Source organism: Lissotriton helveticus, chromosome 10 (assembly GCF_964261635.1).
Source record: "Lissotriton helveticus chromosome 10, aLisHel1.1, whole genome shotgun sequence".
In the NCBI taxonomy this organism is placed as follows: domain Eukaryota; kingdom Metazoa; phylum Chordata; class Amphibia; order Caudata; family Salamandridae; genus Lissotriton; species Lissotriton helveticus.
Window position 1 is genome coordinate 910,772,979 of NC_136071.1, and position 22,073 is coordinate 910,795,051.

A 22,073-nucleotide genomic window follows, 5' to 3' on the forward strand; every position below is an offset into this window, starting at 1 on the left:
TTCCCCAGCACCAACTCCACCAGCACAAATTGCCATTAAATATCATATCATTATTGTCCAGTCCGACGCCCTCCGCAGAAAAGAAATCATCACCAGATCCCTTTCCTGTGCCCCCCCCCCCCCCAGACCGAAACTCAGCGTGGTCAACCCCCAACTCCCTCTTGCCAGCCGCCGACTCGCTCACTGTAGGTGGAAACCTGCCCGCGCAGCCGCTCAAGCCAGACAGCACCGGACCAAAACCCCCCCACCCCCCACTGCGCCATCCCTAACTGACCCCGAAGCAGAACGTGGGCCCACACACACCCAATGACCACCCTGGGAAGCCGGGACCATCCACTGAGCCCCCGCCCCTCCCCAGGGAGCCCGCGCCAGAAAAAACGCCTCGATGTCAACCTAGGTCCCCTGTTACCCGCACGCACAACCATGCCCGGGTGACCTATAGCTAGCAATGGCTTGTGGGAAAGGGGCAGCTGCAAAGCATCCCCAAGAGCCACAGTCCCATGTCCAAAATTGCTGCGACCACAGGCTGGCCAGTCCGACATGGCCGCAACTACATGCACCCCGTGCCCCAGAAAGGGGGCTGCTCCACAGCCCCAGCCACCCGAGCACATCAAGGGCTACCGAACTGTGAGCCAAAGGGGGCAGGTCTCACCACAGAAAACCGCCCTGCAATCCGTAGAAATTGGGCCAGGTCCATCATAGAATACTCAACTGTCCAGGACTATGTAAATGCCGACCCAGTGTGCCTGTGACTTGAGAGTCTGCCATTTATTGCAGTATTACCCATCTACCTGCGTTCGGGACTCGTGTGTAACATGCCCGCGCCACTTGTCTCTTGGAACACACTATGTGCTACCTCCCACCTTCGGGCTGCTGTCGATACCTGCACAAGCACCACCATTGAGTGCGCAACGTTAGTTCCAGTGTTTGAGTATCCCCATGCATTGCAGTATTATACCTCTGTGTGTCTTCCGTACGCTTGAAACCTGCACACATGGCACTGCTTCCTCCGAAAATGACGTTTGCTACCTCTTGTATGTGGTCAGTGCACGACTGTCAATTGTGCCTCAAGTAACGCAACGTTCGCTCTAGAATGCGTGCACTTGTAACGTTCTCCCATATCAGGTCCGTACCAATTGTGAAGCATACTGACATGTTCGTGGAAAGTCCGCGCTATATAAAAGCGCACAACTAACAAGAAGAGAAGGAAACTGCAGTGCCACTGAGGCCTGCAGCAACCCTCCGCGAAGCAACTGCCTTCCCAGCCCTCCGGCACCCAGAACCCTCCCACCCCTCCCATTAGAAACAGAGCAAGGACTACCCAGGGGCCCGCCCCACGACCTCGCAGCCCGCCCCGAAGATCTCCCCCACCCGTCCAGGCACACACTCACCGCCTGGAAACGCGGGGGGTGACCCCCGCCACCACCGCACCGGACACGTCCTCTGGTGGCATGTCCGTCGCCATCGTCCTCAAACGCCCGCGGGGCAAGCAGGCAGACAACCACGTCGCAACGCCTCCGGCCGCCGTCCCGGTGGGCCATTCCTCCCCAGGAACACCCAGCAGCAGAAGGTCTTCCTTTTATTTATTTATTTATTTATTTATTTATGCGATTTTATATAGCGCGAACTTTACCCAAGGGTGTCAGAGCGCTTTACATAGGACCCAGTTTCAAACATAAGGACTGACGGTACAAAAAGAATTTGCAAATTGTTGACTTACATAAGAACCAGTTGAAAACATACGGATTGAGGATTACATGCGTTATAGAAAGACTTAGGATTACATACGTTATAAAAAGGTACAAACAGAAAAAATTGCAAATGTACAAGAGATAAAATCACACAGGGAGGAGGTACAAATGGATAAAATCTAGGCATATACTAGTGATATCTCTATCTACTTAGGGAGGGGATACACATGGATATACTCTAAGAGTCACATAGGAATGGTAGGAAGCACAGCGGACTCCTGCATAAACTAGTGATTAGAGTTATCTCTATATACATAGGGAAGGGGTAAGACTGGATATACTCTAAAAGTCACATAGGAAGGGTAGAGAGCAACGCGGACTACTACATATTCTAGTGATTAGAGCTATCTCTATATACATAGGGACGGGATACACATGGATATATTCTAACAGACACATAGGCGACTAGTCGTTAGTTATCTCTATATACATAGGGAGGGGATACACATGGATATACTCTAAAAGTCACATAGGAGACTAGTCATTAGAGTTATCTCTATATACATAGGGAGGGATATGACTGGATATACTCTACGGGTCACATAGGAATGGTAGAGAGTACAAAGGTCTACTGCATATACTAGTGATTGGAGTTATCCCTATATACATAGGGAGTGGAAAAGAATGGATATACTCTAAGAGTCTACTGCATTTACTAGTGATTAGAGTTATTTCAATAAATCACAGAGCAGAGTTCCAAAAGTGTGGATGCAGTCACAGCACAAAGGGAGGGTGGGAGGGATGCAAGGGTAAGGAGAGAAGGGAAAGCAGAAAAGGGAGAAAACATTTGAGGATCATCCACGGGGATAAGGGGTTGAAGGGCGACGGAATGGAAGGAGGGCTAGAGTCCAGAAAAAACTGTCCGAAAACAGCAGCAAGGTGTCGGCCAGGACAGAACAAGAAGTCAAGAAGTCCAGGTGGAAGATGAAGCTGGAGGCCAGCCGCAGGCGCGTCGCCATCTTGGAGAGCTTGCGGTCAGCCGGCTCAGTGGGGGTGAGCTTGCGCCAGGTGGTGAAGGACATGTTGACGCTGTTGGTGCGATATGTTAGCGGGAGGCTCCGCTAGGAATCAGCGAGCAGCCAGCGATCCTACCTCCCGGGTTGTTGTCGTCGGGTGGGCACCTCACAATACGCTCGCAGGCAAAACAAACACCGCCGCCCGCCTCCCGCTGGAAAAACGCCCTTTGCTCCCTGCGCTAGCCCTATTTAACACTTCTGTCCCTTCTCTAATTATTCCCCACCTGTGGCCCTCTCTCTGCGCGAACCTGCCCAGGGAGAGACCGGCTCGAGCTCAGCTCTCTCTGGGTCCCCCCTTCTGAACTGTAGGCACAAAGAGTGCATACATTTTTTCGCCACTGTTTAAAGGAAACAAGTTTTTGATCGGTATCCAGAAATGTCTGGCGTTTATGTAATCTTTCCTAGATTATTGTTTTTTTATGGAGCGTAAACTGTGGCCAGAAGCCGCTTCAGAGTGCTAGCACCAGCAATCATGTAGCCCCAAATTCTGTGCTGTCATATCAAACTCTTGGGAGTATACTGCACAGCAAGACGGTGCGGAAATAACTTTACAGTTCATTGGCCATTGTGAGTTAAGGCCACATCCTGTTTGCAACTGATATCAGCTGACAGTATGGAGCGCACTCACTAGCACTGGGCTCGGCACTTAAATAAAGCTCCTCATGCACACCGCACACGCTTGGGGGTATTCAAGGCACTATAAGTGCGCGACTAATGCATTTTAATGCAGTGATGCAGGTATCACATTAAAATGCTTTAGTCTAACACCTTATGCGTGGTACTTGGCAGGGCTGCATCCACTCTACTACAAAGAACTAAACATAAATAAAAAACAATATAATTTACAATGCCAATAACTAAACTTTCAAACATGCTAGATCGATTGCATTGCAAAGGCTTGTTTTGATTTTGCTTATCTGGACCCATATCGTTGGGATAATGTTACAGTATCCTCACTGGTTGTTATTCATTAAAAGTAAGACAGGAATAGCATAATCCTCGTGTTAAAGAATTAAACTATTTTCGGATAAGGGCCGCCCACTACACCTGTGCCTCTACGTATGAAAACTTGCCTTTTAGTGCTAAGCCGACCTTCATTGAAAACCAGGAGGTGCACAATTTGTAATAAAGCCTTCATAAATGAAACTCTTGCAAACACGACTGGAGTATGCCTTAAGCCTAATGATCAAGCGACTCTGGCAACAGTATCGTATCACATGTATGCACCTTCTTCACAAGGCAATGTCAATGGGTTGTTTACTTCTTAGCCTAGATCTCTTTTCCATTTTTAGTCGGCAGAGGGAGAACTCCCCGTTCCAAAATGGCCGCCAAACCCATGCAGAACATTTTAACAGCTAAACCAATTCGAAGACGTCTTTTGTTGCTAACGTTTCGCCGTGCACCACTTCTTTTGCTTCAGGTTGCCTGTCCTTGTAGTGGTCGGTTCCACAGCGGTCGAGCGATGTTTAATCGCTCTTTGTCTCTTTGCAGGAAAACCCTGCAAACTCATCTGTTGCAGACTTTTAGAAAACCCGCAGCCCAGCAGCTGGGAGTCTGGGCTGCAGGCACTACACGAACAGCGTGTGCTGGGGCTTCCCCTTGGCTTAATTGCGCCCCACACCTGTCATGGTCACTTCGCTGCAGATATTTTACCTTGCCTTCAGAAGCAGGAGTCGATGCCTCGTCTGACCTAAAGCAGCCTTCAGAAGCCCCTAATGAAGGAAAGCCAGAGAGCGCCGAAACAGGTACAGCATAAGTACAGTGTCAACGTGTGCGTTGAAGCTTTCCAAACGGTAGTCAAAACTATGTGGAAGTAAGGGCCATACCGTGTATCTGTAGATTATGCACAGCCCTACGGAGAAATTGATAGCCATATTCACATCATATTGCGAAAGACACAGAGTTCTGTTATTCACCTTGCATGCCTTGCGCAGCACACGAACTCCTGGGTTTATCCACGCCTAACATGGCCGACCCTTTGTCTCATTTTTCGGCCTCGCGTTCTAGTCAGTAAAATCAGTGGTGTAGTTAGGTGTAATATTGAAGATGGGATGGACTGAGCAGCTCAGAAAGTACATTGCAAAGACTTATATATAACATCGGGTGGGTATCCTATGCAATTTCCACCTCGTGTGCACATAAGTATATTTGTGTTGTATATTTGTTAACCTTCGTGTCTTATAATAATAGAGGTTTTCCTTTCGCATAGCTGCAAAGTTTTCAGGCTGTTTATATGTGGCATATCCATGTTTTTTATGTGACTTCCAGCTGTTTTATGTGTGATATTCTGAGTTACCATTTTGTGTGACTAGAACAAAGTAATGATAGTTTTTTAGGTCTTGCTTGCAACAGCGCATTCTTTGGCTCTCGCTTGCAAGAAATATTGTTTACAAGGGACTTGCAGTACACCCATTGCTTACCATTCTTTGACTTAATTTACACTCTTATTTGCTGTCCTCTAATTGGCCAGCGTGTGTTGGCTTTACTTACTCTTCTTTCTCTGGAGCATGGACCAAGCACTGGCTTCACAAAGGCCGCAGCAGCAAGAGAGCACCCGCCTCAGCTCATTTCCCTGGTCAGGTTCCCCTCCATGTACTTTGCAGTCGGGCCCCCTCAATTTTCGTTCCTCCACTGGGACCAAGTACTGATTGCTCCAGCTAGATTGCTGCCCTTCCGCTGATCGGGCAGTGATAGAGGCACTACTTTTATTTTTACTTCTTCCCTGTTGTCCTGATTGAACCTCTTGCCATTTGTAGCTTTGTTTTGCAATGCCAAACACACTTCAAAGAAGACATTTTCTCCTTTGAAATGGATGTTTATTGTTGTAACAGATGTTATCTGCTTCCAAATGTATTTTCACTAAAACACATGCTCAATTTCTTTCATATCATATCATTTTGACATCTGAGAAAAAAACGACAAGCCTCATAAGTCCCAATGGTCAGCCAATCGCACCTTCAATGCACATAAAGACATCCATGACATCATAAGAAACGCTGCTTTTTGCTGCGAGAAACCAGTGTCATCTTGCACAGCAATTTTGAGGTTTGTTCTCGATTTCGTATAAAACTGAGCTTATGATCTCCTGGTTTTTTGACTTTTTTTCTGTGGTGAGCCTCACAACAAGTGTGACACCCATGGAAATCACATGGTAACCGGACTGCACATGTTTACCGCTAGTGTCTGCCTTTTAAGATAAGGCTGTTGCGACGCAGCAAGGGTAAGGGGCACTTGGCTGGTAACAAGTGTGTACATCTCCGAGGGCTGCATGTGTGAGACTACTGTCATGCGCATCCCTGTAACTAGGTAGCCTGGCATAGATGAGACTCTGTCTGGGTTGGATATTGACCTGGGTTTAGGCCTTAAAATAATAATGGACAGAAGTCAGTATGGTTAATTGTTTTATCTTCAGTGACACTTTATTATATACCTAGGGGGAAATCTGCCTTCGAGTGCAGTTGCGCTTCCCGTTGACCTACAAAGTCCATCAAGTTATCAAAATGGGGTGAAACGTGCGCCAAGATGGCTCAGTAACAATAAGCTATATCTACTTCTTATGGTTCATCCAAAATTGTCATATATATCTGGCTCAGCACAGGATCAAAGCCCAGGCTTTTTGTCACCCTTCTGGGCCAAGTTAATTACACTGCTCTCCAGCAGAAAGAATAAAGGCCTCCCCACACAATGGGAGAAATGAGCAATGCTTCATTCAGTTCTAGAGGAGGAAGGGGTGTGTGGAAGAATATCTGCATCCATTAATTAGCTATCGCACGGTACCAGGGATGGGACAGCCCAGGCCCACTGAGCAAAGGAGGGAGCCCAGACCCCTGGAGCCAACATGAATGGGCCTCGATTTGATTTGATTTCCCTGGCAATGATGTCAGCGAGGGACGATAGTAACATCTTTAATGGTCCCAGAAGGCTGTGCAGAAGGGTTGGGACATGGGTGGAGAGGTGAAGTGTCACCTTGGGATTGGTCAGAGGTGCCTTGCTTCTAGAACTTTCCACCACCTTTTAAAAACTCATGAAGATGGGGAAGTTTGTGCTTTTTGCTGGAGCTGGACACTGGGACTGGATGGTGGCAGACATGGACAGCTCGAACTAGATGCTCACTGATGCCCTCTTTAACTAAGTACTTTGCCTAAAGTTGAGCTCACGACCAATGGGTCCCTCTCCAGTACCAGTGAAACGGGCCAATTTGTACCCCCTTAAGAACAGTTGGGGTAAGAACTGGACTTATGCACACCTACTAGGAGAGAAACTCCAGAGGACAAGCAAAAGGAGCAAGACTAGTACAGGGAGTCAATGGAACCAGATCCCTGCAAAGTGTGCCACCTTAGAGGCCAGGAGGCCCGAGAAAAATGCTCCAGGTGGATTGGACTGGCCACTCAGATCAAAATTAGGCCAAAATTGCGAGAATCTACCCAACGGGGTCCAAGATATGCAGGAAAAGAAATCTGATCTTTTGCTCCCAGGAAGCTCATGGTTTGTTCATCTGCCGTGATGGGAAGTTGAGTTCCGACTGTGACAGAGTCCAGTTGATGGTTGAAGTTGCTGTATATGGAGGTGATTTTGTTACAGAAGAATTCTGAGAGTTTATTGCTAAGGTCTTGTGAGGGTGTGATTGTTGCTGAAGGCGGCAGGAGGCATAGTGATATCATTGATAGTGAACATTATCTTGCTGCTGTTAGTGCTGGCTTTGATACAATCTGCAGGAGCTGTGCTCTTGTTGTTCTATATCTGCTGATGGTAGCTTTATAGTGTTGATTTGAAAATGTCTTTATCTGCGGTGTCTCGACTTGCTCTTCATTTGTGGTCCAGTTGTTTGCTGTAGTGTTTCGTTTGCCTGAGTTCCTTTCCTCTGTGTACTAGCTGGTCTGTGGTGGGGTTCTTGCTCTTGTCACGAGGAAAAGTTTTCACATCCTCATTCCGTGCTGTCCGTAGTACTAAATAAAAAGAAGGGCCTAGTAAATGTCCCTCTTTTCTCAACCCTCTGCCACACACTAGAACCCCATCGACCATTGCTTCTCAAATCTCCGTAAGCCATAATTTAAACTTGAATAACAAACCTGGATTTTGCTGGTGCTACCATGCCCCCTAGTTGCCGGTTGAACGATCTTCGTCCAACGAGACCAAGATTGCTTTTTATATGTAGCTTCTTAAGATGTTATTGCAAGATGAGGTGTAATTCCTGCTTTGAGACCAGAGTATTTGATAACCCCTCCTCAAGGAGAGTCTTTTGTCAGTCAAAAGTGTCCACCTCCAAAGCTGCCCCAAAAAGAACTCCATCAGGTGGTCCACTCTTTTTGATGGGGAGCAGCGCATTTTCCAGTGGGATGTGGCTCACCCATCTCTGTGATCCAATAGCAGTCATCCACATGCTAACCATCAGCCCCTGTGGCTACTAGGCCTCAGCTGACACAAGCCTGAATTATGGCGTATTTGCTTGTCTGTGTCCATGACCTTTGGTGCCCTGTCAGTAAAAGCACATTAAAAATACGGTTAAGCAGGTAGAGCTCCCTTTAACAATATCTGTCTTTATAGGCCCTTCTATGCCTCCTTTTTTTTTTTTATATTTGTTTTTGTGGATTAGAACGAGTTTATTTGATTATTCAGATTTCGACTTGAATATACTCAGTGGTTGGATTTATTTCCAAATTAGTCTGTAGACTCTGGCGGATATTGTCCTTTCTGCTGCTCGGCCATGAAGAGTTAATTCTTCCATGAAGAGTTCGCCCAATGCCTTGTACGTTGGGAGAACTCTTTTTCTGAAATATGTTTCTTTTTATTGGACAGACTAGCTACCCTTTTCTTCATAAAGTGGGAGTTTTTATCTGAACCCCTTCCTTCCCATTTACCAGTAGCTTCTAGCTCCCACTGTTGACTGAATTTTTCTCTCAACAAGACTGGTCACTGCTTTGAGAACCTACATGGTCACTGTGTTCTTTGAAGTATTTTTATGGGTGTCTCCTATGCTCTTGATACTATGGATTCGGGGAATAATGCTCATCATATTGGTTATAACTTGTGGGTGGTTTTAATGTTTTATGAACCTATAGTTCATAAACCCCCCATTGGATTCTCCGTCATGCCGGGGTTTAGATCTTACTGAAGGATTTATCCCTATTCTATTCTAAGCACACTTATATAGTGTATGACTACTTGTAGGCCTCCCAGTGCGGTCAGTGCGGCAAAGAAAGAGGAATTTACAAAAATGCATTCTGATATATTCAGGTTTTTAGTCCCTTACGGAAAGTAAGTTCCTTTTAAAGAATTCGAAGGGTGGTGGGGGATATGTTTCACAGTTTAGATGCGCATTGAATGAAAAAGATCACCCTCCCGATTATGGTCTCTTAATCAGAGGAATCGTAGCCAAAAAGGCATTGCAGTTATGCAGCAATCTCCCAGGTTTGTAAAAGAAAAGCAGTGATCTAGAGATCGCCGGTCCCACAGTGGCCTTGACTCGCAGATTGATGTCTTGGGGAGATTATACAGTAAACGTGCTGCAATATTCTATTCCACCTGTAGTTTTTTTATTGTGGCTTTAAGCGCTCCCAAATACAGGGAATTGCTGTAGTCCAAGTGGCAAAGGATGAGTGCCTAGACTCCATTCTTTTTGAAGTGGGAAGAAGGAGTAAAATGTTGTGCACCATCCTAAGCACCCCATAGCAGGTCTCAGCTAGTTTAACAGCATGAGTGTCAAATTTAAAAGACTCATCTAGCCACATCCTTAGGCTCTTTATGGCAGGTTTGGGCATGGGATCGGACCTAGACAGCTTGGCCAGCTCCTATATGAGAATAGATCAGGGTTATCGCCAAAAAACAAAAGCTTCCTTAATCTCTTCTTGATGATCATGCCCCTGGCCTTTATCTTTAGGCAGTTCCCACTGTTTTGGTGATATTATTGTGGGCAACTCGGTTTCTCTTCCTGTTTGAAGTCCAGTGCTGTCTGGCTAATGACATACATAGCTACTCCACTTTTTAAGGCACCTAGAATATTCTCAGGAACTTTTTCATAGTTCTGATCAGTTGCATGTCAAGAAAAGTAGTAGGTAATCCCCCATATCTATCCTTCATTTGTTTTGATATCACAGCAATGAATGACACACTATGTGAAAGTGTAGATGTCAGCAAATATGCGCTCTAGTCTATGCATGAAGTCTGAGGGATTGCTATCCTAAGAGAACGAGCAGAGTCAAAATTCCCTTTCTTTTTCCTGAGAGATTGTACATGCATTTGCCACATCTAACCGAGGCTTTCTGCTCACTTTCACAAAGTAAATCTCTTCCCCTCGATTTGGACATAACAGGGTGTAATTTTTGTGGATTCATGGTTGGTGGGGGGGGTGTCCTAATGCAGGGGGTCATTTGTCCAGTTTGTCGGATGTACTTTCTCAATTGTCTGTAAACGTCTTTTATATCCTCTAGGATAACTCTGGCGACCTGTAGAGTCTGTTTGGCTAAATCTAAGTGAGGGTGTACACTGATTCCACTGGTCAGGTCTGTTGTGACAGGATCTGTAAACTCGTTTTACCAGGACCGGTGACAAGCAGCAACTATCCCTGAGGCCAGTGCATGTGTTCATATTATGTGGATGGTACCAGCAAGTATGGGTAAGGAGAGTATAGAATGAATAAAAGGCATTTGTGGCATGGTAGAAATTTGCTCTAACAGTGTGCGTGACATTACCCCTGCATCTGGCACACCATTTATATTAAGGTGGCCTGTAAGCGATTGCAGTTCATTTTTGGGAATGATTTATTGCAACTATGCTTTAGAGACCAGTACCAGTACTAATTATTTAGGACTTCATTTTTAACTTCTAAGCTTAACAAAACTTTAAACAAAGGGGTACGTTTCTTAGCCAAAGGGAGGCACATTTTAGACAAGTGATATCTCTGCTTTGCTATGGGCATTTTGACTTCACAATGTTGGGGCACTTAGGCGCCAATGTGGGCTGGCCCACCCTAAGCACTACTGACCCAAGTCAAAGGTTTGTCTCTCTTTTTCTCTCCTTATCCAGACGCTCCTTAGCCCACGGACCTGTGGGTCTTCAGAAAGTGGGAACAACAGATAAGGGATCTCGCTGGCCCACATGTGGTCTAGATCCTGGCGACGAGTCTGTGTGGAGACTGCTCCATACTTGCCAGTTACCCTGATAGTCTGTTTTGTTTTTCCTCATTTGGGGTGGGGGATACAGTTGTTTTTGTATTATTTTCTGGTGACAAACAGAAAAGTAAATGGCTCAGTGGGCGATTTTTGAAATGTGAGCCTTGTCTTTTTAGCATTTATAAAAAAAAATACATACTTATATTCTCACCGTTCTGTGGATATTTTTAAGGCTGTGGAATGATGATTACTTGTGCTCCCTTTACCTAAAAACACGAAAATAGAATTACCAACAGCCAATTTGCACTTCTGGAGAATCATGGCTATGCTCCCCCATTGCTGCTTTAACCGCATGCGTGCGGGCGGAATTCCGCTCGTACGTGGAGTTTTGCGAAACCGCATTTTACGTGACGAGCTGGGCTCGTCATCAGCGTAGCAGGAGGCTACCTCATGACGAGCCCAGCTCGTCATCAGCGTGGAAGGGGTTAATATGTATAAAACAGTGGTATCCCAGTCAGCTATTCATTGTGGTTTGATTTTCAAAGGGCGCTGTAGGAAGTTCAATCCTCTCTTGAATTCTAATGATGACTCCAGAAATAAATTATAGTATGAAGAAGGATTTATTCCATATAAGTAACCCATGACTGGTCACATCAAGTGCAAGCAGTAATCTAAAAGATGCACATTTACCATTCTAGAACAGAGAATACAAAGACACATACCTTCCATAAAGGAGTACACACCCATTAGAATAAATGCATCCTCTACACACCCCCCTCCCTATAGTATCAAAACAAAAAACGATTCAATAATAAACAAAATCATCGGAACGGATGGGATTCCTAACACCAGAACTGCATCTGATTGGTGCATGATCCCCAGAATCCCCAACTGAATTTTGAACATTTTCAACACTACTATGAATAACATTATTAGAATCGCCATCCCCTACTTTCACACCAGAATGAGAAGACAAGCAATGCCTAATGTCCTTCTTCTGAACAAGGGCTCCTAAAACAAACCAACTAGAATCAGCTTGATTGATAGATCTATTGCAAATAATTCTAGCTTGTTCATTCATAATTTTAACAGCATTTCGATTCCACCAACCACGACCCTGCAACATCACAGCCATCCTTGAAACTTTAAGAACTTTGGCAGGGACTGAAAATTTTGATTCTCCTTTAGTAACTCTTATTGTCTTTTTTTATTATCACCCAGTCCCCAGGAAACAAAGAAGTTACTTTAACATGTCTCTTTAAATCAAAATTCTTTTTATATGTTGCCTGCTTATGTTCAACCTGTCTTCTGATTTTGTGTAAATCCACACTAGAGCTTTCATCACCCAATTTACTTTTCAACCAAGCAGGATTAAGCGGCGAGACAGGTTTTCTCCCTCTGAGCAAATATTGAGAAATCCGTAGTAGAATGTGAAGTTGTGTTGTAACTCCATACTTTCTGACAAAGATACTTACACACATCCAAATTATTAGAAACAGCAGTTTGAACACCCTCCTTCAGCAAACGGTTAGCTCTTACCACCAGACCATTGGAAGAAGGACTGTACAAAGGTACCAACACGTGTTTAAAGGAAGTATCACACAAGAAACCCTCAAACTCACTGGAAACAAAGTGAGTCCCATTGTCCGTCACAATTTCAACAGGAAGACCCTCTACCATGAATAACCGTTGCAGAAAAGTAACAACAGAACTAGAATCAGGCCTCCTAACAAATGAAAAATAAAGCCACTTAGAAAAATAATCAATTACTACAATCAAATATCTATTCTCAGTACTGAGCAGATTAAAAGGACCAGAAAAATCCAGCCTTAACTTTTGCCAAGGACCAGATGGCCATTCAACAGGACATAAAGGTGAAGTAGATAAACGCCAATGCTTATCGGAACACAAACATTCCGGACACTTATTAACAAAATCTTTAACCTGTCCATCAATGCCAGGCCACCAATACGTATCCTTAATTTTCCTGACAGTGCTCGATGTCCCTAAATGCCTTTCATGAGCAAGAGAAATAATCTTTGACCTAATCCCTTCAGGAGGAACTACTTTGTCTTCCCTCACTAAAACATTATCCACAATAGATAAATCCGCAGCGACTTGTGCAAAACATTTGTCTTGCATTGATAAACTTCTATCACAGGGCCAACCTTGCACTAAAAACTTTTTAACCCTATGAAGACAAAGATCATTTTTATCCGCAGACAACCAGTCCTTTTTGGAGAGCTTGCTACACTCAGTCAAATCACCAATAGTAAACACATCAAAATCATTTCCTTTAACATCAGACACTGCATCAGTAACCTCCAAATGAATACGAGACAAACAGTCCGCCCTGACATTCTTTCCCCCAGGAATATATCTAATATCATAATTATATTCCTTTAGTCTAGCCAACAATCGAACTAACCTAGAAGAAGCTCTGTTAGAAAAGCTATCCCCCAGCATATATATCAAAGGCTTATGATCAGTGAACAGTTGGAACCTCGAACCCCAAATGTACATGCAGAACTTTTCAACGGCCCAACAACATGCTAAAGCCTCTCTTTCTATTGTGCTATAATTAGACTCAGCACCACTTAAAACTCTAGAAGCAAAGGCTATCGTATATTCCTAACCATTAATCATCTGGCTCAACCCAGCCCCTAAACCTTTTGAGCTGGTGTCTACTGTGACAATAATAGGTTGTCCATGAGAAAATGCTCTAATCGCTGGTGCATCTAAAATTAACTTTTTTACCTTAATAAATGCTTCCTAAGTACCTGTTTACCAAATCTATTTAGCATTCTTTTTAAGTAAATCCCGGAGAGGCTGTACAATCAATGCATAACTCTGCACACAACGAGCGTAATACTCACTAAGTTCCAAAAACGCTCTCAAGGCATCTTTATCTTGCGGCCTGGGTGCATCTTTGATAGCATTGATCAACGATAACATAGGTTTAATGCCATCAACTGAAATATTGTGACCCAAATATTCAACATCTTGAGTAATAAATTTACACTTTTTCCTATTAACGGTCATGCCAACACCCTCAAGCTTTTGCAAAGCACGTTCAAGAAGGCTGTAATGTGATTCCAGGGACGCAGAATGAACAAAATATCGTCCTGAAACTCCTGTATGCCATCAATTTTAGAAAATAGTTTATCCATAAGGCGGTGAAACACGCTGGCCGCGGACGCCAGTCGGAACGGCAAGCGTTTATACATATAAACTCCAAACGGACTAACAAAAGTAGTTAAGTGTTGAGAATCTTTTGCGAGAGGAATCTGGTGGTAGGCAGACTTTAAGTCTATAGTCGTAAAATATCTACTACCACCCAAATTCGCCAGCATTTCCTGAATTCTGGGCAAACGGTGGCAATCAATAAGGATATACGGTTGAGTGCCCTCAAATTGGCACAGAGGCGTATCTCGCCAGAACTCTTTCGGGCCACGACACTAGCCGAAACCCACTCTGAGGACTCCACAGGTGGTATAATATCTTGAGAACATAAGTCAGAAAGCATTTTTCTTAAATCATCACGAGCAGATAACGGAATGGGTCTGCATTTTTGGATAACTGGAACTGCATTTTCCTTAAGAACAATGTTGTGTTGAAAACAATTAACTAAACCAACCTTATCAGAGAAAACGAAAGCATACTTAACTAGTAACTTCGATAAAACAGGATTATCGGTAGTAATTGGAACACTATCCGAAATGGAGAGAATTGGAAACTCATCCAAAACCACTGGATCTGCATGCCCAGGTTTCAACATAATTCCCAATTTTGCCTGATCCTGCCAACCCAATATGTCACGACCATTAACAGCCACATATACTTTAGTGAAAATGTGTCTTCCTTTGAAATTGACAGAATCAGAAAAATAACCGCACATTGTGATATCGAATACACCGAATGCCTTTGGATTGACATCAGTGGGCTTAAGTAAAATATTACTCCAAATTTTTTTGAAGGTCCAAGATGGTGATTGGAGAACCCGAATCAGCCATAACATTGACGCTGATTACCCCAATCAACACGTTGCACAAAGGACCTTTACATTTTGTGGTGTCACTATTTAAAGTATTAATCTCGATTGTAGATAGTGTATTACTCGTTGCTTGGCACAGTTCATCCTCATCAATTTCAAGAGAATTCACTTTTTTCTTATATTTGGCAGCTCTACACACTGTATTAAAATGTCCAATCTTCTAGCACGCGTTACATCTTTTACGAAGAGCTGGACAAGTTGGATTGTTGCCCATGTGGTACTTAGAACCACACCTGTAACAAAACCCCATATTATCAAAATGTACATTGGTGTTCTTGGGTTTAGTAGACACAAGCTTAACAGTAGGTTCATTACTTTTTATGCTAGCAGGTGAATCCACAGTTGTGAGTTTACTAGAAACTTCTTGGGTCAAAATTTTTGAAGAAACTACAGATCTCTCGATACTACGAGTGATATCCATCACCTCGTCCAGTGATGGATTCTTACAGGTTAAGATACGCTCTTGAATCTTTTTATTGAAACAGTTGAAAACCAACTGATCCCTTAATGCCGTGTCTAAATATGAGCCAAACTGACATTTAGACGCTAATACTCTCAAAACAGCCAAGTAATCCTCAATTGACTCATCTTGCATTTGTTTTCTTTTGAAAAAACATGCCTTTCCACCATAACAGAAGGTTCATCAACATAATTCCTTCCTAGCCTAGCAAGGGCCTCTCTATAAACATTCCATGTTTCATCAGCAGATGGCGCTGCAACAGGCAAATTACCAAATACATCCTGGCCAGCACTACCTAAGTGATTAAATAACAAAGCCTTCTTCCTAGAAGCTGCATATTTAGTGACATCAATAGCTTCAAGATAGTTATCAAAAATCCTAAACCACTTGTGCCAAGGAACTAAAGGTTTACCCGGAACCTGTAGGAATGGAGGAGGTTGCGTAACATTGTTTGATGAAGCAGACATGTTATTTAAATAAACATCAACACCAAAGGATATAAAATAAAATAAAATAATACATCTAGAATAATGACAATAATGTAATTGTGAGAATTGCAAATGAGTAAATAAATTATAAATTAAAAGTCACCAAAAGAAATATAGACTCCAATAACGTGTGCTTATCACGGAAGAACAAGCACTGAAAAAGATTCCATTAACAAGATGACGAAGCAGCGAGAAGGCCGTTGAAGGAATAAGAGCCTTTTGAAGATCAGTGAAGAAGCGCTATAAGCCTTTCCTTGAAGTCCGTCGAAATACTGAATAGCATCTATTTCGTGACAAACCGTCTGCTGTAATACTGTTCCAAAATGGCGGCACAACGTGACCTTGAAACGTGTTGACGTGAAGAGCACGTTACGCGAAGACGTACAACCAGTGCTTCAACAACGTCACTAGCGCGAAGACCCAGAACTGGAACACACGCTGGAACAAAGATGCAGGAAGCCAAGAGCGTGGAGCACGACTTAGACAGGTAATGCGGCAGTTGAGAATAGAGGCAGTTCTTTAAATGTCGCACAGTGCCTTGTACAACCCCAATCAAGTCATTGACTCTCCAAAAGCTCCAAATACCAGTATACGAATATATCGGTGTACACTGAAAGTCAGTCAGCAAACCGGTATTAAAGGGGTGCCGTGCTACACTCTAGTCAGCGAAAATAATTAAATTAACACTAGCATTGGAGCGAAACTAACAGCAAAGCAACTGTGCATACAACGAACAGTACCTTAACAGTGCGTCCAAAAAATGAGAAAGTTCTGTCCCAGGAAAACGTCGAATAATTTCGAAGAATTGTCTTCCGCTATGAATAATATATCCAAAGTTGGTGGGTCTTGAGTAATCAGACAAATGTCGCCAATAAATGTAGGAAGTTCAATCCTCTCTTGAATTCTAATGATGACTCCAGAAATAAATTGTAGTATGAAGAAGGATTTATTCCATACAAGTAACCCACGACTGGTCACATCAAGTGCAAGCAGTAATCTAAAAGATGCACATTTACCATTCTAGAACAGAGAATACAAAGACACATACCTTCCATAAAGGACTAAACACCCATTAGAATAAATGCACTCTCTACAGGCGCCCAATACTTCTTTCAGCTGTCCATGCTACTCATTTGCTGATTTAATTCCTCAGTTTACTGACAATCTGTAACTACAAGACATTTCCAGTCCTTTTAAGATTAAATCCCCAAGCTTTCATCTGTTCTGTGAATCACATGTCAATAAAAAAATACCATCATAGCGTGTTGAATGTGCACGTGTTTTTCTCCATATACGACATACATGGATTGTTCACATTAATACAGCTAAATACTCATTTTAAGGAGGATCCAACTCCCGGTTTATACTTGTCTCAAGAAGTGGTAAGTTATTTGGTTAAGCATTATTACTACTCTACCCAGTGGGGTGGGGTGGGGTGGGGTGTGTGTGTGTGTGTGTGTTTTTTTTATAATGAGTCCCCTAGACTCTGAAAACTTCTGTAGCAATGACAGCACTCCTGAGTCACGTTGAAGTCGACCTCGTATGTGGGGGAAATTAACATCTTCTGGTGGTCTTCACCAGAAATGGGATCATCATTAATAATGCATCCGTTGAAGAGTGCACTGGCGTTAAGTCGTCAAACGGTTATGTTTATATTTGTACACAAACTGATTTGTTAAGCAGATATTTGACAATAGAAACCACCAACATCAGTAAGGACAAAAGTAAATAGCTAGAAGTAGCATCTACCCATGGCCGTTACCTCTGTATTTACTTTTAGCAATAATTTAGGGAGCCTAAGTCTAATTGTGCCAAAGATTCCTACAACACAGGGTGGAACAAATCTGCTTCTGCCCAACAACATTTGCCCCTCGTCAGAGGCAGCAAAATCTAATTTTACCTGGGCGGATGGAAATTCAGTGGTATAAGAATCACAAAGTGGAAGCAATGGGTTGTTGTGCAGTTTCTGTGGGCTAGATTTATTGGTTGGGGCATCACAGCATTTGAAATACCTTACTTTGCCCATACTTGCATGAAATATGTCCTTGTGCCTTCCTCGGTATAGCTGTTGTGTACTTTTTTGTCGCTTGTAGGATGAGAATAAGCCTACTACACTGTGGAAGGTCTGTTGGCAGACCCTGGAGAAGGCCCTGTGACGTCCACTGTTGGTCCTTTCAAGCCAATATCCCAATTCCAAACCCTTGCTTCAAGGGTCAGAACCCAACTTCTGTTCTTCATGGAATTGGAGCTGATTGGCAGTAGTACATTTGGGCCATGTAATATCCGACTTTATTTTCAGGAATTTCCTATACTGGAGAAAGAGCAGATCTAGCTGTTAAAAAGTGTGCTGCATAAACTGTAACACGACCAGTTGTATTGTTGTTGTACGTTTAATAGTGATTCCAATCAGTGTTTGTGAACGGCATAGTGAGGGCCTGCAGTTTTGGTGGATGGATTGGCAGTCAAATCCCTTCCCATAAGATCGCATTACTCCATTGTTTCCTACAAGAGTAGATTGCAATACTTTTGGACAATTTGTATGATCGCCATTAGTGACCGTGGAAGTCAAAGGTTGTGGTGAGAAGATTTGTAGTCCACTCCCTTCCTGTAGCATAACATGGTCCTTCCTTTCTGCTAGCGAGAAATGCAGTCCTTTTTAGTGATCATGCAGTAACATGCTTGTCTAACTCGGTGTTCGGTGTTTGATATTTTGTGTTTATTGCATTTTGCTATTTCGGCTGATTAACATTTTCACTGTGTGTTTTGTATTTTAAGGTGCTATTAAACTGTCATTTTAAGTAAGCTTCAATGTACTTAAGCTTACTAAAACCATCTTTTTGAGATTTTTAGCAACTGAGTTTAAGGGTTTTTAGTCTCCTCTTACACTGCTTCGAGATAGTACTTGACTGCTACTTCAAGCAAACCTGGAGACTTATGGGGGCTTAGAGGCCCTCTCAGGCCAAGAACCCAGCATCTTAGTGACTAGGCATAAGTGGTCTGAGTGATACTCCTAGGTGATCCTTACAACTTCAGGATCTGGAAACCAGCCTGTCAGCTGATAATTAATTGCATTTCAACAGAAACATGTTCCAAAAGCCTGTAGCCTGCTTCTTATCACTGGATCAGGACATCCATTCTATTCCATTCACAGAAACCTCAGAAGTGCGTTGGTTTTATTCACAACATCAACTAAACTTGTGTTTATTTAATTGTTTCTCTTTTTATTGCAGGTCTGTTACTCCCCAAGTTCAGCATTGACGTACTTGTGTCTCTTCTGAGACAAGAAAATGCAAAAGACATTTGTGTCATCAAAGTCCCTTTGGAACTGAGATACACAGATTATTTTGTAATCGCAAGCGCCTCGTCAACTAGACATCTGCAAGCAATGGCTCAGTATGCTTTGAAAGTGGTAAGACTTGACTCCTTACTTTTAAGTGGTGAAGGCTTATATTAATTTCAAATTTTATGTTAACCACGGTAGCACAGAGCCCAGTTCATAACTTCATTATTTAAACTAATTTGTGCATATCATTAAACGTAGTACGGTTAAGTTGTTGAGAACTTAGAATAGATTTGAATTTTTGAAGAAAAATTCCACTAAAAAAACAAATTTATTATTATAATATTAAACTATGTTCACAAAGCACACATTAAAACGTGGATTTCCACCCCAGATTATTTTGCTTGCATCAATGATGATAAAGCTCTTGTTTTAATGCAAATGTTGTTACCCCTGCATTTGGCAGTAGCATAGCCAACGTCCGAGCACAAGACGTAAACCTCTTTTGTGGTAAGAGCTTCCTGTAAATGGGAGAAGCTTAGAATCAGGCAGTCATTTGTAGACTGGCGGGTGTCTTTCTGCTGCTCTTTTGCCTGCTAAATATATTCCAATCATTCTTCGCTGTGTGTAGTCGTTTAAAAAAAAAAAAGCGGACCTATTGCATATCACAAAACTCTGGAGACTCTGGGTGGAGCACATGAAATGTCAATGTCTGTGGAACAAAAATTAAATTATTAAAAGGGGAGATTGATCTTCTTCCATCTGCTTCTAGATTGCATACGGTGTGCAGAATTAAAAACAAAACTCCAGGTCATTTTACCGCCCTGGATTTGCGCTTCAGCATTAGTGGAAAAGTTCACATATCTGTCTGCCTTTCTATAATATCTGAAGTGCAGCCATTCTATTGGTGTCTTTGCAGACAGCAGTGTTTGTGACCACATATTTGCTATTGTCGGATATAGGCCATTCTGCACAACTTTACCTGGTTTTTAGGTTTCGCCTGGGGCCGGAGCTCCTAGCTCCGCCCAGGAGAAATCTTATGTCTCTACAGTTTGGGGCTTAGTCCCGCCTCTGTCTTTCATTGGCTAGCTCCATAAATGGAGGCTAGCCATTGGAAGACATCAGCGTCAATCACTTTCTCCCCGCGAAAACGCGATTCGGGGGCGTTTCCGTGTCTTTTTTTAAGTACCGCCCTCTCCTCTTCCCATTGGCTGGAATTTTACCTTCCAGCCAATGGGAAGGGGAGAGCACGAAAAACACGCCCCCGAATCCCTACACGCACTCCCATTCCACCCCCGTCCATTCATTCCCCTGTCCCCGCCCTCCCTCTCTCCCTTGAAACACCTACGCTGTGTATTTAACGTTGCGCAAGTCCTGCTGGCAGAAAGGTGAAGCCAGAGATGCAGTGCCGGCTTGGACAGAGTTTCCTTCCATTATGGTCGTTGTTTTCAAGGCTGCGTGCAAGGCATTATTACTATGAAAATGATTGTGTGATAGAAATGTCCCCCGGGCGCTGCTCCGCGCCCGCCGACACTTCTGAGCCTATTCCATAGGATGCGTCCTACCCCTTACAGCTCCGTACACTGCTCATTACCGCCGCTTCTTGCTGCTGCTCCTTCCCTCACTTAGTACAGCTCCGTACACAGCTCCCTGCCACCGCTTCTTGCTGCAGCTCCTCACCTTCACATAGTACAGCTCCTTACACTGCTCATTACAGCCGCTTCTTGATGCTGCTCCTCACCCTCACTTAGTACAGCTCCGTACACTGCTCACTGCCACCGCTTTTTGCTGCTCCTCGCCGTCACTAAGTACAGCTCCTTACTCGGCGCATTACCACCGCTTCTTAGTACAGCGCCTTACACTGCTCCGCTTCTTAGTACAGCGCCTTACACTGCTGCCTGCCACCGCTTCTTAGTACAGCTCCTTACACTGCTCAATACCGCCGCTCCTTAGTACAGCTCCTTACACGGCTCATTACCGCTGCTTCTTAGTACAGCTCCTTACACGGCTCATTACCGCTGCTTCTTAGTACAGCGCCTTTCACTGCTCCGCTTCTTAGTACAGCGCCTTACAGTGCTCACTGCTCCGCTTCTTGCTGCCGCTGCTCACCGCCACTTTTTACCGCCACTTTTTACCGCTTCTATTTACTGTGCTCTTTAACGCCACTTCTGCCGCTGTTACTTGTTTTTGCTGGTTCTGTGCACTGCACCTTACTAACCAATCCTATCGGTGCCCCCTCGAGCCGCTGCTTACGGCCTGTCCTTACGTGGCTTATTACAACTGGTTCTTACCGACGCCTCTCATTACTACGCATAGATTGCTTGTTACCGATGCTCCCACCGCCGCTTCTTACAGCCACTTCCGCCCGGTGGGCCAGAAAAGACAGGGGGCGCATCTTATGCCCGGGGGTTTCCGGGGGCAGGAGATCTGAAAGTGCCCGTCCCTTCTCCCGGGATGCGGGGCGCAGGGCATGAATCTAGCCGCAACAACAGAGATCAGAAGCCAGTCCGCAAGGGGGGCCTCTGCTCGGATGGCTGGGGCGAGTGAGGGGCCAGGGCAGTCCCGGCGCCAGCAGGGACTGGGGTCTGTGGGAGCCCCGAGACATTACACGCATGTGCAGCGGAGGAGGTTAACTGCGGGCTAGTTTACAGATCCGTGCATATAGAACATACGTACGTCGTGTCATAGTCTGCCGTGTTTACCTAACAGTGGCCGTGTTCCCGCAGAATGAAACGGACGCCACCTTTTTACCCGTCAATAGTGGTAAATACCGCGTCAAGGACACCCCGTGTGTGGAAATAAAACATCTGCTGCATAGCACTTGAAGCGCTGCAGAGGCTTCCTGTAGTGTTTTGTATTTGTCAACTGCCACGGAAGAGTGAGTCTCGGGGAACAGGAGGTGACTGCACACTTGGG

The 22,073-nt window shown here is 44.1% G+C and overlaps 1 protein-coding gene across 1 annotated transcript in view; it reads left to right on the forward strand.

Annotated features, from left to right (window-relative positions):
* The first annotated feature begins 3,662 nt into the window (after nt 1-3,662).
* MALSU1 (mitochondrial assembly of ribosomal large subunit 1) overlaps nt 3,663-22,073 on the forward strand; it is a 30,671-nt gene continuing 12,260 nt past the window's right edge. Inside the window, exons 1-2 of the mRNA XM_078663557.1 lie at nt 3,663-4,512; nt 19,108-19,286. Of these exons, the coding sequence (XP_078519683.1) occupies nt 4,089-4,512; nt 19,108-19,286 (603 nt within the window). The 5' untranslated portion in view covers nt 3,663-4,088. The remainder of the gene's footprint in view (nt 4,513-19,107; nt 19,287-22,073) is intronic.